Source organism: Leptosomus discolor, chromosome 1 (genome assembly GCF_034619465.1).
Source record: "Leptosomus discolor isolate bLepDis1 chromosome 1, bLepDis1.hap2, whole genome shotgun sequence".
NCBI lineage: Eukaryota > Metazoa > Chordata > Aves > Leptosomiformes > Leptosomidae > Leptosomus > Leptosomus discolor.
In genome coordinates, this window is record NC_141391.1 from 57,890,310 (window position 1) to 57,906,620 (window position 16,311).

General features: G+C 38.1%; 1 protein-coding gene across 2 annotated transcripts in view; it reads right to left on the reverse strand.

Moving 5' to 3' along the window:
- Nucleotides 1–16,311, reverse strand: part of ABCC4 (ATP binding cassette subfamily C member 4 (PEL blood group)) — a 156,639-nt gene that overhangs the window by 122,553 nt on the left and 17,775 nt on the right. For both annotated transcript variants that reach the window (XM_086482029.1, XM_086482028.1), the window contains exons 3-8: nt 15,240–15,360; nt 14,377–14,601; nt 9,253–9,342; nt 8,648–8,811; nt 4,271–4,396; nt 1,210–1,459 (exon numbers count right to left, since the gene is read on the reverse strand). In XM_086482029.1, the coding sequence (XP_086338155.1) occupies nt 1,210–1,459; nt 4,271–4,396; nt 8,648–8,811; nt 9,253–9,342; nt 14,377–14,601; nt 15,240–15,360 (976 nt within the window). The remainder of the gene's footprint in view (nt 1–1,209; nt 1,460–4,270; nt 4,397–8,647; nt 8,812–9,252; nt 9,343–14,376; nt 14,602–15,239; nt 15,361–16,311) is intronic.

A 16,311-nucleotide genomic window follows, 5' to 3' on the forward strand; every position in this document is an offset into this window, starting at 1 on the left:
AAAAGGAACAGATCATCACTGCCTCTGTTCATGCGCCATTCTCTGGTTCCTAGGCATCTTTTTCAGCCATTCATGTCTCTTAACTTGCACAGCTTGAAAGATCCCTTGAAATAGCACTGCCCTGCAGCAAAACGCAGCGTATAGGAGAATACAGAAAAGACAGTGTGCAACATCCAGTAACCCAGCACTTCTCTCCCCTCCCACAGCTTAGTTTAAGCAGTAATAATAAGTGTTAATGCCTATGATATTGCTGTGGTCATGATTTTCACATATTGATCTTTACTAGCTTTTACAAAATGCTTCTTTAAAGTGCAAAGACTACTTGTTTCATAAATAGTTTTTTGTGCAGGCTTTGCACAGTTAGAAAATTTATCTATTAAAAAAATGATTTATTATGTTCAAGCACATGGAGAAGAAAATAAAATAGGAGATTTTTAGCTACTTTCATCAACAAATGGCATTGTGCACTATGCAAAGCCATATGATTACATCCAACGTGTTTGTTTTCCCTATTCTAGACTAGGTTAACAGGGGCTTTTGCAAAATTAAGTTCTAAAATGGCTGGCATGCTTTAATTCTGTATTCCAATAACCTGAAAATTTGGGATTTTTAAAGTTTTAAATTCAAAATGCATTTTGCATTTAAGTCTTTCACTCTTGCAGTTTACACTAAAGTACTGGTACATACAGCAAGCATGATTATTTTATTCACAACACACACTAAGCACAACAAACCAAACAAAATAAAGTCCATCTGCCAAAATCAGCAGCATTACTGATGTTCATCATTACTGATTTTGAGCCTGCACTCCAGTATTGAAAGCAGCCACAAGACACCAGCTAGGGCTCAGACCTGTACTCCATAGCTGACAGGGTAGTGCAGTGTACATGGAACATGAATCCTACAATTCCCATCTGCCTGCTTTGTCCTCCCAGTCCCAACATATCTGCACACACGTTCCTCTTACTTCAAAAATGTCCACAACACCTCTTTGCATGTCCACTTTTCTGCTACATTTCAGCCTGCCCTAGAGTGCATGCCATGTTTTTGCACATGCACATACAGCAACATATTCAGTTTTCAAAATAGGTTATTTCATTAAAAATCCCAAACTGCAAAACCGAAGTAAGACTGCTTTTGTCAGTGACATTAAAAACAACGTTAGAATAAGAGAAGAAATCCACATACCATTCAAATCAATAACCATACCTTGATGCGTTGTATGCTAACCACTGCCTCCGATACTCTCTCCACAGCCGAAGGGAAGAAGAGAGTTACTGTCAGTCTTACTGCACCATACAGGGACACTGCAACAAACACCCGACTTGCAGAGATAACATTGCCAAGCAGTACATATGCCATGAAAGTCATGAACACTGTTATTTTGCTTGCCACAAAGAAAGAGGCTAAGTTCAGTCCTCGAAGGTAGGAGCTTTTCATAACCATGGCAATCTCCTTCCTAAAAATGCAAAATATAAACAATCACATCAATCTCTCTTATTCCAGTTGCCCTCAACAATAGGATGAGGGAAACCCACCCTCAGGATGTTACTTTTATATCCTTTCTCCTCCCCCTGCACCACCCCAACTCGTATATAAAGAACTGTAAAAAAAGTATGTTATATGGTAAATAACAAAAGAGAGTTTAAAAGGCTTAGAAACCGAGTGGGGAAAATTATTATAATTTAATATCTTAGTAGGTATAGATAATAATTATTTTTCAGAGACAGAAAACCAAAATAGTCTTTTTTTTTTTTCTACTTGGGTCAAACTAGTATTTTAATTCAGATTCTAATCTGCTTCAAATCTTTCTGGGTTGCACACAAGAGCAAAAGAGGAAAAAACTTCTGTATAAAGGCCAAGCACCCACAAACTCCTTACCCTTCCAATATCAAAATCTAATAGACTTCAGTCACAAAACTCCTGATAAGATCAACACATATTCTGCAGCGGAAAAAACAGGGCAACTTCCAAAAGATCAAGAGTTTACCCATGGCCCAAGTATCTGTCATTATTCAGCTGCTGCTCCTCAAGCTGGATCACAGGATTTGCAGCATTTCCTTTGATCTCGGCCTAAATCCTTCCCGATTTGGACCCTGTTCCTGGCTTCTTTTGCTCTAGGAATTCTGGTTCATAATTCAGAAAACACCGATCTGAGGCCAATAGTTCTGCCAGCCGTTACCCAAGCTAAATAGTGACTGGAGTACTGCATAGACACATTGGTCTTCCCTCCAGCAACTGAAAAGCCACTGATGCTTATGTGCTCAATTTTCACTTCTGTTAAATTTCAGTTTCCACTTCTAAATGACTCATTAAGTCCAATCCTCAAAATGTTACTGCACTATCTACAATGTGGATGCTATCAGGCTTAACTTATTAAAATAATAGTTCTTCTTTATCAAGAGAGCCATAACAACTTACTCCTTCCCCATATATTCTAATTTTATCTGCTTGAAATAATATAGAATTTAAAATCCTGAAAAAATTCTTAATTTCTCTTCCCACATATTCTGGCAATTCTTAGGGGAAATCTTGATCATTTTGATTACCTTCCCCTTGGAACAATATACTAAGATTAGAAACTGAAGTTATGATTATACAATTTGAAGTAAATTAAGTCCTCACTCAATAGAAATAAAGATGAAGGATGCACTACTGGAAAACTAGTTAAGCAACTTTCCCACTATACTTGCCAAATTGGCTGAATTGACAGAGTTTCAAAGAGTTTCAAAGACTTATTTTTTCAGCTTAAGGGCTCACAATCTCTGATCTCCTCCAGACTAAAGCGAAAGAACATCTGTACATAAACTATTTGAATTGGGTCTAATTCAATTACTTCTACAATCCTGGATGAAACTCTTTTCCCACCCTCTAATAATCCTTAATAATCCTCTCGCTATCTGTGGATAATCAGCAAGTTCTTTGTGCTACTCTCCATAAATATCAGATAAATTACAGCCTACCCAATTGTTTTCCCTACAAGCTGTACATAATATAATACATTGTCTTAAGGCACGGAGTTATATAAAAGGAAACTAACGCAGACAGCCACAGGAAAAAAGAGCAATGAAGGAGTTCAGATGTCGTCCTGACAACTGTCAAGGGCCACTGTGGAAATAGTAGGCAATAAATCACCTGGCTGAATTTAAGACTTTTAACTACAGGTTTCCACAGTGCAGTTAAACAAAAGAAAGAGGGCTCAAGAGGTGTTTTAGAAGAGCTTATTTCTCTCCATCAGTAAAAAGGAAGCCTCCAATCCTAATGAGGTAAACTTGAAAATCTAAAGTTTAGTAATGTGAATATTCCCATTGAGGAAGCTTTCAATATTAAGACTGTCCTCTCTGGCTGCATGCAACGCAGCAAAACTTTCGATCAAGAACACTCAATCAGCCCAGGATCCTATAATCTGAAGGAGGAAAGAATTACACATGTGGGAAGAAATGTCTCAGGGAATGTTATCAAGTTTGCAAGCCTGCACATGACTGTAAAGGAAAAAAATTCAAAAAAAAAAAAAAAAAAGGAATTCCAAATAAAACAAATTTAAAAAATAATCAGAGAATCTACAGCAGAAAAACAACCTCCTATTCATATGCTTGAGAGGGACATAACATGAAAATTAAATGACAAGAAATATGCACCTGAAATCCTACAGATATCCTTTAGCACAGGATGCTCTTATACTGTCAAGTAAATGCACAAATATTGATTGAAAATTGAATTTATTAATAAGTTTTAATCAGGTGCTGACAGACCTCTGAAATGAAATGTCTTAGGAGTTGCCACTTGAACAACTGAGCTGCTGTCTTTCTCCCCTCCACCCTTCCCGGACGGCTTGAGTAATGCTTCAAAATGCAGAAAAGGAATCAGAATACTACCTGAGGATGCTATCATTTAGGACAAAGTCAGATTCCATGTATTTCTCAGAAGGCAAATGTCTGTTTATTGGTTCCTTGCTACTAGCTTACAGAACTTTGAGGATGAAATTGTCCAATTACAACTACTACAGTTTCTTAGATGCTGTTTTTAAACACGACCATAAAAGGAAGCATTTAAAAAAACCCCAGAATTTATAAATATCAAAGGTTTTTTCTTTTTCTGTTCCCTTAGGATATATTTTCATTCCTTCACTCTTGCTACAGAAAGTTTTAAAAAAAAGCCAAAGAAGTTCAAGTAAACCGCACTTTAAAGAACAAAATAATGCACTTACTGACACGTAAAAAAATGGAAACAGATATAGATAATATACCAAGCTGTATCTTTCCAGGATTACCTTCTTAAACCATTCACAAGTTCCGCAAATGATTTTTCCCAAGCATACATCTTTATTATCTTCATACCACTTATGACTTCATTCATGGTTCTAATCCTGACGTCTGTTAAGGCCGCTGTCTTGCTCCTGTAAATAGCATAAAGTAAAAATTTTCAGATTCTCAAAAGAAGACAGACTCTTTATGATCGCAGAACATATTCATATCAATGTTGTTCTTGCTTTTACTTGTAAGGAGGATTCATAGAATTGTAATTGCATTAAATGTTCTCCCTAAAACAGTACCTTAAAGCTGATGCAGAGCGGACAGAAGTGGTACGTCTGTATTGCCAGTATTCCCTATTCTCAGGGAACTGTGAGCACTGGAACAGGCTGCCCAGAGAGGTTGTGGAGTCTCCTTCTCTGGAGACATTCAAAACCCACCTGGATGTGTTCCTGTGTGACCTGCTCTAGGTGGTCCTGCTCTGGCAGGGGGGTTGGACTAGATGATCTTTCAAGGTCCCTTGCAACCCCTGACATTCTGTGATTTCTGTGAGTCAATTCAACATTCAGTTTCATGTGTCAGCTTGTGCAAACACATGGTATTCCTTAAACAACGTATTTGTGTACCAAAAAAACCTCAAATAAAAAAAATTTACAAGCATTAAATTATTTTTAATAAAAAAATTAATACAAAAAATTTAAAGTTATTTAAATTTAAAAAAAAAAACCAAACCAAAAACCAGAAAATATCTTTTAAAAATTGTTTTGAAACGCCAAAATAACAACCCTTCTCATAAGGCTCTTTTGATGTTGTTAAAGAAACTGGCCTCCATTTGTGCCTTTGTAAGATTAACTCTAGTTGAAGCAAAGATCACTTACTAACAGTACAAGAGCTATAATTTAGGAGAGCTAAACTAAATATGGTTTTGTTTAATAAATAGATACTATTCAAGCATTAATTGTAATTAATACTAAAGTAAATTTTTCTACTTTAGTCCCACATTATGTTTGCACTGATGAACAAACTGGAAAATATAGTTAGTTAAATAATAAAGTCACAGTTTTAATTAGGAAAAAAGCATTGAAAGTTAGAAGCCATGTAACAAATGCATAAACCATGCTAATAAAGCCTATTATAATTCTGAAATCATTCATGTAGCTAAACATACTTCATATATAGTGAAATATGGTAGGCCTTATTTTCATAAAACATACCTTTTCTTGCTACTTATTTTTGTATATACCAAAAAAAAAAAAAAAAAAGGCTCTTTAGAAGGGGTGGAAGGATTTTGTTAGCTTGACTTGCCCCCTGTAAGATTTCTCTGATGCTCTGGAAGAAATAGCCATGTTCCGTAAGTTTTGGGATCGCAGAAGCAGGGTATTAAGAAATATTTATATAACAAAATTGACAAAAGAAATAGAGGAACTTGGCCCTAATGCAATCAACTCTTCTTGTACTGACATGGAACAAGATTATCTTTGCTAAGTCCTCAAAAAGAAACAGTAAAAGAAAAAGGAATTCCTCAAAGAATGCGAGAGCTCATCCTTTCCTCCCCATACACACACCACCACTGCAAAAGGCAAAATTTAGCACTTGTTGTTCATGTCTCTGCAGCAGCAAACAATTCTCACCCGCAATCTTTTGAAACAGTCACCTTTTAGAACTTCCAGGCTTGGTCTCCAGGTAACAGAAGGCTGAAGGTGATTCAAAATAATAAAGCTAATGGGGGTTTCATTCTCAAACGGTGTGAATCAAAAAGGCTACAGTTCTTATAAACTATTTTTCGTTTTCCGGCTGAAATGTTACCACAGCAACCATCCGCTTTCAAATGGCTTTCAAATGCTCAAGAGGTTGGGGGTGGGGGGGGGGTGTGTGTATTTTTCTTTGAATTTTTTTGAAGTTACACTCCTCTACCCTGCAAAAAGCGTATTTTGTACATACCAGCAGCCACAGGCTCAGAGATATTATATAACAGTTTAAAGTACACAGACTTCCAGTGCACTGACAGCAATTTACAGCAGAGGAAGACGTGTCCCCAGTTTTGAAAATAAGAAGTTTAGAGTACACCCAGATCAGGATGAGTGAGAAACACATGCTCACATAGCATGCTTAAGAGCACAATAGGAAAGGAAAGGACCTGAAAGTTCTTCAAGTCTGAGAAGTCCCCTCTATGACACTAATAGCCATTCTAAATTAAGCAAGCTGCAGAATCCCTTTTTGCTTTCATGAGGCATATTTGGTGGGTTTTAATCATGTCTGACACAATAGTTCCACATAGTTTTTCTCTTTAAAAAAAAAGCCTTTAAATGAGAATATTACAGTTGCATGGCTAAGTAGTGAAAGGGTTGAGCTCCTGTGAATAAATATACATAAAATTGTCTTCAGTCCAATAATTGAACTGTTTCTCAAATAATATATTAGGTCATGTGTATTTTGCAAAACTTCTAGGCAAAAGCAATACTGCACAATACAATGTATACCATTCCCTAGGATACTGAGACCATTTCTGCAAACTCCTACAGCACTGAAGCTGACGCCTGCATCATAAACTGGTGAGCACTGGTGAGCACGTATGTGTTTACAAGACTGGGTCACAAGTACAATGCTGAATAATAGCACAAATTAGCTGCCACATTGAGTGTGCCTGGATTTTAGCAAAAGCTTTAATCCTTAAATTATTTCTTCATAGGCTGATTTCCTTAAATCCATGGATATTCCCAGCAATTGCTGCGTGAACACACGCATCGTTATGGAGCTGGAATCCATTTCAGTTTTTCCATTAACTCCCGCTGTTCACTACACATTTCTATCCACAAATACAAAGATCTGTGCACACGTAAACAAGCAAAAGTTTTGCTAGTAAACAAATTCTTTCCCTTGCACTGCATCCAAACAAGTGGCTGTTAAGTAACAGGGGAAAAACCCAAACAATATTATGTTGCCACTGATGAACTTTTAAAATACACACCTTCAAGAAGAGCTTTTTGTCACTTTGTTGTCTGACCCTGGACAATTCCCTCAATCGCTTTTTGCCTCAGTTTCCCATCTGTAAAATGGGATAATAATGCTTACCACGATGGATAAGGCACTAGTTAAGTGCTAATTATTTTAACTATTGACTCAAAGCTCAAAACCTCAAAAACTTAAAACTCAAACAACTCAACAGTGAAGTAGCTTGATACTTACACATGCATATTACACATGCAGAGAAAATGCACATGTAAGAATATATTGGAAGTGTTCTACAAATAGGTTTTATCATAAAAACCCCTAAGAATTTGACAGAGAACACTGAGTGGCTCATTATTTGAGAAACAGCACATGAGCATAACTACTGAAGACTATCCCAGTGGTTACGAATAGAAGGAAGTCTACAAGTTGGTCTCATCTTCTAACAGTAGGCTCTCTCTTCATACCTAGCCATGCAATGACAATGCTAGTCTCAGAATCTCTGGGACACTTGTCTTAAAATACAACTCGAAAACAACAGTAACACACTAAAAACCGATTCATTTATCCAAAGAGCTAGAAGGAACACATTTACCCTGAACACACATGCAACAAAGATGCATAACACTACTAAGCATATGCATACACAGTGAAGGAACACAAAAATATTCCCATTTAGATGCAAAGACCATTTAAAAACTCATGATCTAAGGACAGCATGATTAATTACGCAAGAAAAATAAAGTTGGGAATAAGGACATTGAAGATAATTCAACATTGCCACTTGAGGCAAGCCTTTTTTTTTATGAGGAAGTCACAGAAAAACAAATTAAATTTGTCTGATAATGGAAAACTACTGCAAACTGATTTTATGTCTCCACAGCCTTCTAGAACCTTACAATTAGAAACCTCATAGCTGGCATCAAAACCATCATAAAAACTTTTTTCTTCCTTTCTCTCTCAGTTCATTCTCCTTTTTATTGTCTCCATCTTTGTCTTGGAGGAGAGAGCACAAGATCTTTGAAAAAGAAACTTTCAGAGCTTTCTCCTTTATCATCCCAGTAAGTCAAACTTACAGCAGGACTGACAGTATTGCCTCTGTAGTAACCACTCCCTAAGCATCAATGCAGGAAGGCAAAGCTCAATGAGTTGCACAATCCTATGCCAAGATCTACAGCAAGGTAGCTACAGAAGTAGCCCAACTCTTTTAATATACTGGACAGCTAACAAGTAGCAGGTATTTTCAGCATGTCTGGAAGACAGACCACTTCAAGTCCCTAAATTTAGAAGTCTCACATGAGCAATGAAAAACATTGGCAAACATAAAAGACTGCCAAAAACCTCACCAGACAGAAGCTGATCTCAGAGCAGTACTCCACCTCCATCCAGTATGCACATTTTAAAACCCAGGACAGAAAACACCTACAACCCAACAGGTGCGACCTTACCTCAGGGAAGAAAAAAGCCTCCCAATGCAGGTCTGGACAGGAAGAAGAATAATCAGAACTGCCATTCCCGCGAGACATGATGGGCCTATCTCCATCCAGAGAAGTACTGTTACTGCTACAGCTTGAATTGGTCCAGCCCACAAGAAGTGCAAGAAAATCGTTACCTAGGCAAATAGTTCGGAAACAAAAATTAGCTTTACTCTTAGCTAAAAAATTAAACTCTAGTAACACAAAGTTGAGGAAGTGCCTTTGCCTGTGGCAGGTACTGAGGCATCCAGTGAGAATTCTGCACCAGACTCAGAGATCTAAATGTACACAGAGGTGCCTAACCTCCGGAAAGTAAGCAAATTACCACATTGATGTTTTTATCTTCATGCACCAACATTTCTCTAAGCTTAGGAAAACAGCAGGAAAATATTTAAGGAGGAAGAAAAGTATGTTTTCCTCCCATATTTTAAGAGAATATTTCTCTTCCTATGATGCTCGAGAAACAACTAGAAGAAATGTTCATAAGAAACATTTAATCATCAGTTGTAAACAGAAACTTCTTAACTGAAACCCCACAATTTCTTCAGCCCCTGGGAAAGATCTGTAATACTTCTTACCTGATCAAATTTGTTCACATCATTGGACAGAAGATTTACTATTTGACCAGTGGTAGTTTTTGCCATAGCTACATTACTGAGACGAAGTGCCTAAAAAAGTCAGAACAGTCTCAATTTGTCACAGCTTATAGAGCACAGTACACCTATACACAGAAGACTCAATACACAAATTGAGGCACATCTCAGCTTTTCCCTGAGAATATCTGGGCATAGTTCAAGAACCTTAGATAATATGTGGGTTAGGTCAAACATTCTGAAGAAAGGCCTGAAGAGGAGTATTAAAAAAAAAAAAAAAGTCTAGGGAAGGACTGCAAGAACAAAAGTGCCATAACTATCTTCATGTCTGAAGTGATTAAAAATGAGAAAATACCAACATAGCGAGTTATTAGCACTAAACAAAAGAGCCTGTAACTTTTCATTTGCATTGCTCTCCCTCACATTATGAACATCTGTTCAAAACAGGAACAGAAAACTCCACCTGAAGACCAAATTAAAATCTGGACAATGTTTGACCAATTGAAAGAATTCCATTTTTAATTAGATTCCTGACAGAGGACAAAAAACCTAAGTTATTCACTTTACACAATCGGTTTTTGCTAACACTTTACACAATCGGTTTTTGCTAACACTGCAAACTGTGCTTTCTGTCTTCGCAAATCAGAGTGAATACCCTTTTACAAATTTGTATTTCCATAAGATTTCTGCATTATATTAAGTTTAGCCCATGCTATGAAAAGCAACAAGAGTAAATACCAAATATCTTTATAGGTTAATAAATAAGTTTATCAGTAGAAAATAATATGCAATTATAAAATACCCCCCAAAATCAGATCTGGAAATATGCAGTCTGAACATTACTGCAAAGATCCAAACTGAAATAGCCCAAAGATGCAGATAACAGACCCTGCTTCCTCCTGCTACAAAAGAAAACACAGCTTTGCAGCACAAGCAAAAAAAATATACAAAACATACAAAACATGCTACACATTTTCCTATAACAGGAATAGTTCACTCCTCAAAAACACTTCACATTTTTAGGCTGTGCAAATCTACTTCTCCCTCTCCAAACAGTTACTATTAGGATTGCTTTTTGATCAATAATCTATCCTGAAGAGCACTAATTGTTTCAAAAATATTGTTCCAGTATTTTAGATCACGTGCAAGAACATCAGACATCAAAGTACCATTCAAGGCATCATTTCAAACGAAGTGCCTTACATTTCTTGCACCTCAGTGTTGGGTTACAAACATGTTAGTCACAGAAAGAATCTCAACTCTAACTTCGCTGAAACCAGAAACAGCAGAGAGAAAGTCCACTAAGAAATTCCTCTGATATTCCAATAATAAATCTAAGATCCTGGGTATATGAGAGATGAGCTCTAATTATTTGAGAAAATCATGGCTTTGTTCCCTGCCTTAAGCCATTTCTCTATCATACATCTGAAATCCCCCATGAAGCTGCCTGGAGGTAATGCACCCACAGCACATCCACGTTTCTATCACGTTTATTCCACATCACAGACCAAGGTTGGTAAGCTCCTAGAAAAGCTGTTAGATATCCGTAGACCATAATAATATCAGTTCAAGTGATACGTGGTTGAAGAAGTTGCCCACCAGGGTGTGTTTACAGCACCTACTGCTACTTATGCCTCCGTGACACAGGCATATCTGCTATTTGAGGTCCACCAGAGCCACCCAGGAGAACATTGCGCTAGCGTCTTGCTAGTGGCCCATGGCCTGGGTCTGTCTCGGACCCACCACCTGAGTCACCTTTCTGACCTCTTCCTAGCTGTTTCAGACACAGGCAGCAACAGTTTCAAAATGTACTAGCCCAGTTCATTTTGACCAAGACAGTCTCAGCACAAACTGAGTCTCAGCAAGCATCTGAACCAAAAGGAAGGTGCTCGTCTATTACTGATTTGTCTTCTCAGGGAAGAGACAGCCCTTCCTATTGCAGTGGCAATGCAATTTTGGGGTTTTTTTCCCTTCCTGCTTCAAAACTACTTTTGAAGTAGCACTGGTTTTTGATTGTTTTGGGGTGTTTTTTTTAAAGTGAAATAAACCTTACATTTTCCTGGCTGAATAGACCTGTCCGGACTGCAAAGTATACAGAAGGAAATGGAAACACTGGACAAAAGCAGCACTTTTACTCATATAACCGGTTTCTACCAAAAAGTCCTGTTTGGGTCCTTTCCCTTTCTATGACATCCAAAACACAGTACGATACTAGATGCTATGAAGAAAATTAACTCTGAGCCAAAGTCAGTACACTGTGGTTTTAAACCCTGCTTTGATAATAACATTTATAAATTCACTCCAAAGGTAAGAAATACTACTGAAGATTACCTAGAGCCACACACCTTTTTAAAGAGCAACAGCAGTTTGAATTTACATTATATTTTACATTTGCCAATTACCTGCCTGTTTTCAGCACAAACACCTGCTAAATTTTTGGACTATAAATTTTCCGTACAGATGTAGTTACCAGCAAGGAAAGTAAATTTTAGTGATATGAACTAATGAGAGCAGTTTGTACACTTGATGTCTTAAAGTTTTTTTTTCCCCTAGATGTAAATGCGCAGGCCCAATTTCAATTCTTCAACCATTCTTTGCCTTCCATCTTAGTGTTTTAAATCGCTCCCTGCCCCAAATAGTTAATTCAAAAGCACATTAAAAAGGGAGAACTGACCATAGAAAGGAATAACATAGCTGTTCAGTCAAATAACTCCTGACACCTTTTTGGCTTATTTCTATCTCAACCAACTACTTCACAGCTTAAACGGCTTTAGTGTTTATTCTCAACCTCAAAGAACTTCTAAAAGTTAAGTCTTCAAAAAAAATAATCAGCCTCCCATAAGTAGCCTTTGGCTTTAAAACATGAGACTGTGAGTCATGAGACAGATTCCATTTTGGGTTTTGTTACAAGCTTCCTGCATGCATCACTAATACTTCTTATTGATCACGAAACATCTTGGAGTTTGAATACAGGGGGTTTGCAAATGAGATCTTGACTTTCCAGGAAATGAAAAAGGGTCTAAAACTCAAGAATTACGAGCATTTGAAGTTCTCTATTAAGGATGCTCTCTCATCGAGCCCATTCATCCTTGTAAATCCAAGTTTTTATTTACTACAGCAATTAATGAGCACCACGAAAGTGCTGTTAAATTAGCATTCAGATTCTGCCAAAAGCCTATATGAGGATAAAGAGAAAGTATGACCTATCTATAAGCCTCAGATAATGAAGGCAAATTATGACAAAGGTTTATCAATGCTCTACTGTGACCTTAGCCGTCACCCTCAGGAGTAAACATTTAGGAGATGCAGGGAGATTAATCTTCCATTTAATCACATCTCTATAAATAAGGGTGCACATTATGAACATTTCTTTCCCAAGCTTCTAAGCTAATATCAACACAGCAACAAACAACATCACTATATACATATTTCATGAATTTCAAACTGTGTTATGATAATCAGTTTAGTAAATTAATACCTTAGAGAGATGTTTATGTACAAGAAAGCAGTGTGCCATGTTAGAGCAGAGTTCCCAGAGGATAATTTCCAAGGTATCAGAAGAGGGAGGAGAATAAATATGTGCATGAAAACCAATCACCACTTACAATGTGGACATTTTTACTCTCCTCACTTTACTGCTTTGCCCAAAACCTTCACATGACCTATACCAGTAGTACAAGTGTTTGCCTTAAGTGCACGGTACCTATGTTCAATGGTTAAAGTGGATTTCTTTACATACTAAAGAAACTTTACAGTCCTGATCCTTCAATTAAACTTCATTGCTGAGGTAAAAACTGGCAGATCACTATTCTAGCAGCACTAAAGCTAAAAAGATAGGGCATTTTCCCTTCTAGCATCCCCAGCAGGTACTTCCTGTTTGGAAGTGGAGACAGGCTCAACGGTTTGGGTCTTGCCAACAGCTTAAGAAGAGGGAAGCAGACACTTACAATTGGGTTGCTTGCTCCCCAGAGCACACTAAGGCCAGCATTTCATAGAATCATAGAATAGTTTGGGTTGGAAGGGACCTTTAAAGGTCATCTAGTCCAACCCCCAGCATTTCATCCTGGATGTCACTCAACTCCTTCCTGTTGGTAATATCTGTAACTTATCTTGTTCCACTTTCCTCTGACAGTGGTCTTGGCTCCATCTGTAGTCAAAGACAGCTATTTCTTTATCAGGACACACAGACAGCAAAGAAACCACAGCTTACCGAATGTACATCCCTTCCCACACTTCATTGGCTTTAATGAAGGACTCCAGTGCTCCCACAGTACAACCAGTAATTGATACTGAAAAACAGCTCTACCCTACTTTCAGGATATAGCTTGATTCTGAACTATGTCTCCTGTGCCCACTCCTCTCCTTCCTCCTCCCAAGTAGGAGGGATACTGAAGGGACTTGCCCATGAAGACGCACACTTAGCATCCCCACCAGCTCGGAGGGCAGCAGTACAGCTGTACTGCTACCTCTCCCTGAGCTAACCTGATGGGTGCCTCAAGAGAAGGGTGCAGCCTCTCTGACCCACAAAGGAGGCAACTCAGTAGTTCTACAGCACTGCCGGAATAAAATATAAATAAATCCCACGGGGGGGGGGGGGGGCGGCATGTGGGGAAGGAACTGAACAGTGATGCAATTCCCAGGCAACTGAGAGTGCTGAAGCAGATGGTGACAGCCAAGCATAATGCCCTCCTCTGGGATGAAACTGCAGGGCTGAGTAACTGCCAACATTCCCTGGGAGCTCTGCCCCTCTCCTGCTGTATGCTGACGGCCTCTTATGGCCCCAGCACACAACCCTTCCACCAGCAATGGAGGGGCTCCTCTCTGACTGCATGAGCAGGTGAAAATCAGCAGCTCCTCCTAGGGTTTCTGTCTATGTAATTCACCACCTTCACTAGGAGGACTGAAGCCGTCATTCAGACACCATATTACCAAAGAGAGTGCAAAAGCACACACATACTAAGGTCTGATACATATTAGCATGCATTACATTTCTACAAATAAGTAACTTCAATGGAACTGCAAGCATGAACATAACAAATAACTATTTTTAAACTCCTCTAATGAAATAGCTGTCAAATGCCAAATATACCTGGAAACAGGTTTGCTTACCTTCCGATAAATCATATGACACATAGCTACCCTCAGCTTCATGCCAGCCCGCTGTACATGATAGAAGTATAAGTGGTGCATTATAGCTAGAATAAGTGTGCACACAGACAGAGCAGCTGTGTAGCAATATGCAAAATTCAAAGCTATCTCATCTGAGGAATCATAGTTTTCAAAATAACTAATTATTTTTCCCAAAAATATTGGCTGAATTATTTTGAGGGTTTCCTGAAAGAAAAAGAAGGGAAAAAAGTATTAACAATTTCATATCATACCATGTTACCCAAGTTTGTAACTGGGCAAACAAGAGTCAAGTACTGCCGCAAGTCACATCCCATATTATTTTGTCTAGTCTGTTCTAAAATGTCAAGCCAATTTTTATCAACACATAATCCAAAAGAAATATGTTCCACACTAAAATGTAGCTGCATCTTTAAAAAGAATGCTCCAAATTACCAGTAAAAACTTTGGTGTTATAAAAATTGCAAGAATACATATTAGACTTCCATTTTTAAAGATGTTCTTTACAGGCATTTACATATAGCAAAATTTTTTTTTCTATTGGGCACCTCAGATACATAAAATACAGCTAAGCCTTACAAAGCAAGTCAATGGCTTGTAATGTTTCAAAAATACCACACTGAAATCAGCTCTGTCCCACACCCATAATCCCACAGTAACTACTCAATTTTTCAGTCTCTATGGGGCTATAGCTCTGTTGTACTTTTCTGAGAGTGCACATGAACATTACAGGCAGCATGAACAGCCCAGCATGAAGTCACCAGTATGGATCACACCATCTAAGAGGCCAAGTTTACACTGCTGTTAGCTAGGAAGTGTGTTCTATGACATTTTACACCACTTACCTCAATCATCGTGAAAATTCCAAAAACTAAATATGATTTCCAGTAACAAAGAATAATGGCTTTTGTTAAACGTGGCGTTTTTCCTCTCTTTTTTGCTTTTTGCACCTCTTTATCCCAGTACCTGACAAACAAAACGCAAACATGCTGGAGGATAGAAGTAAAATCACAAGGCAATTACCTGGAATAAAATACTTTCAGGCTTACAGCCAGATAGCCACGATCACTTTCATACAACAAAACAAAACAAAAAGTTAACAGTCATATTTTCTCATTCACATAAACATGTAGTACTTAGTATTACAGGCCTATTTGCTTTTGTAGAACCACAAACAATTCACCACTGTTGACTGATATCAGTTTTGACCTATTTGCCAATGAGGAATCCATTCTTTCTTTCTTCTCCTCTCCATTCAGCCAGCCACTCACCTTAGTTAATAGCCTATTATCATATGATCTCCTGACTATTGACTAAACTGAGGCAGCATGGAGTGTCTTCGTTCCTGTAAGCTCTGCACTTCCCTAGAAAGGTTGTGATGCACAACTCTTTCTCATATCTCGCCCTTTCTTCCTTTTTCCACCACGTGCTTTGATGAGGATGAGCCGACATGGCACAAGAGTAGAGGGAACCGTCTGCAGCAGTTTTGTCACTTAACATTCCACACGTCTCTCTGAAGGCAAGGATTACAGCAGCAGAGCGATAAAGACCTTTGCATTACCACATGTCTGCCCACAAGTAGGACACAATCTGCCCACATTAAAATCAAAGGCAGTAATAACAAGCATGATTTTAACAAGAAAGTATCAGAATTTAAGCAGACTTCTTAAAGCACGCTGTTGTCAGACAGGATACACCCCCTTGCTTCTGGAGGCTAAACGTTTTCTGCCAGACCTTCTGACCCTGCTAGTTTGAGGGGTGAAATGAGTCTAAGGCATGAAAGCCAAATTATTTTGCAACAAAGTACAAAACTTTGAAGAATACAGTATGGATAAGAAAACTTTTTCGGTTTACCTTTTTTTTTTTTGTTGTTAGAAGTATTATAATTATTGTCTAAATGCTTCAGAATCAGATTTG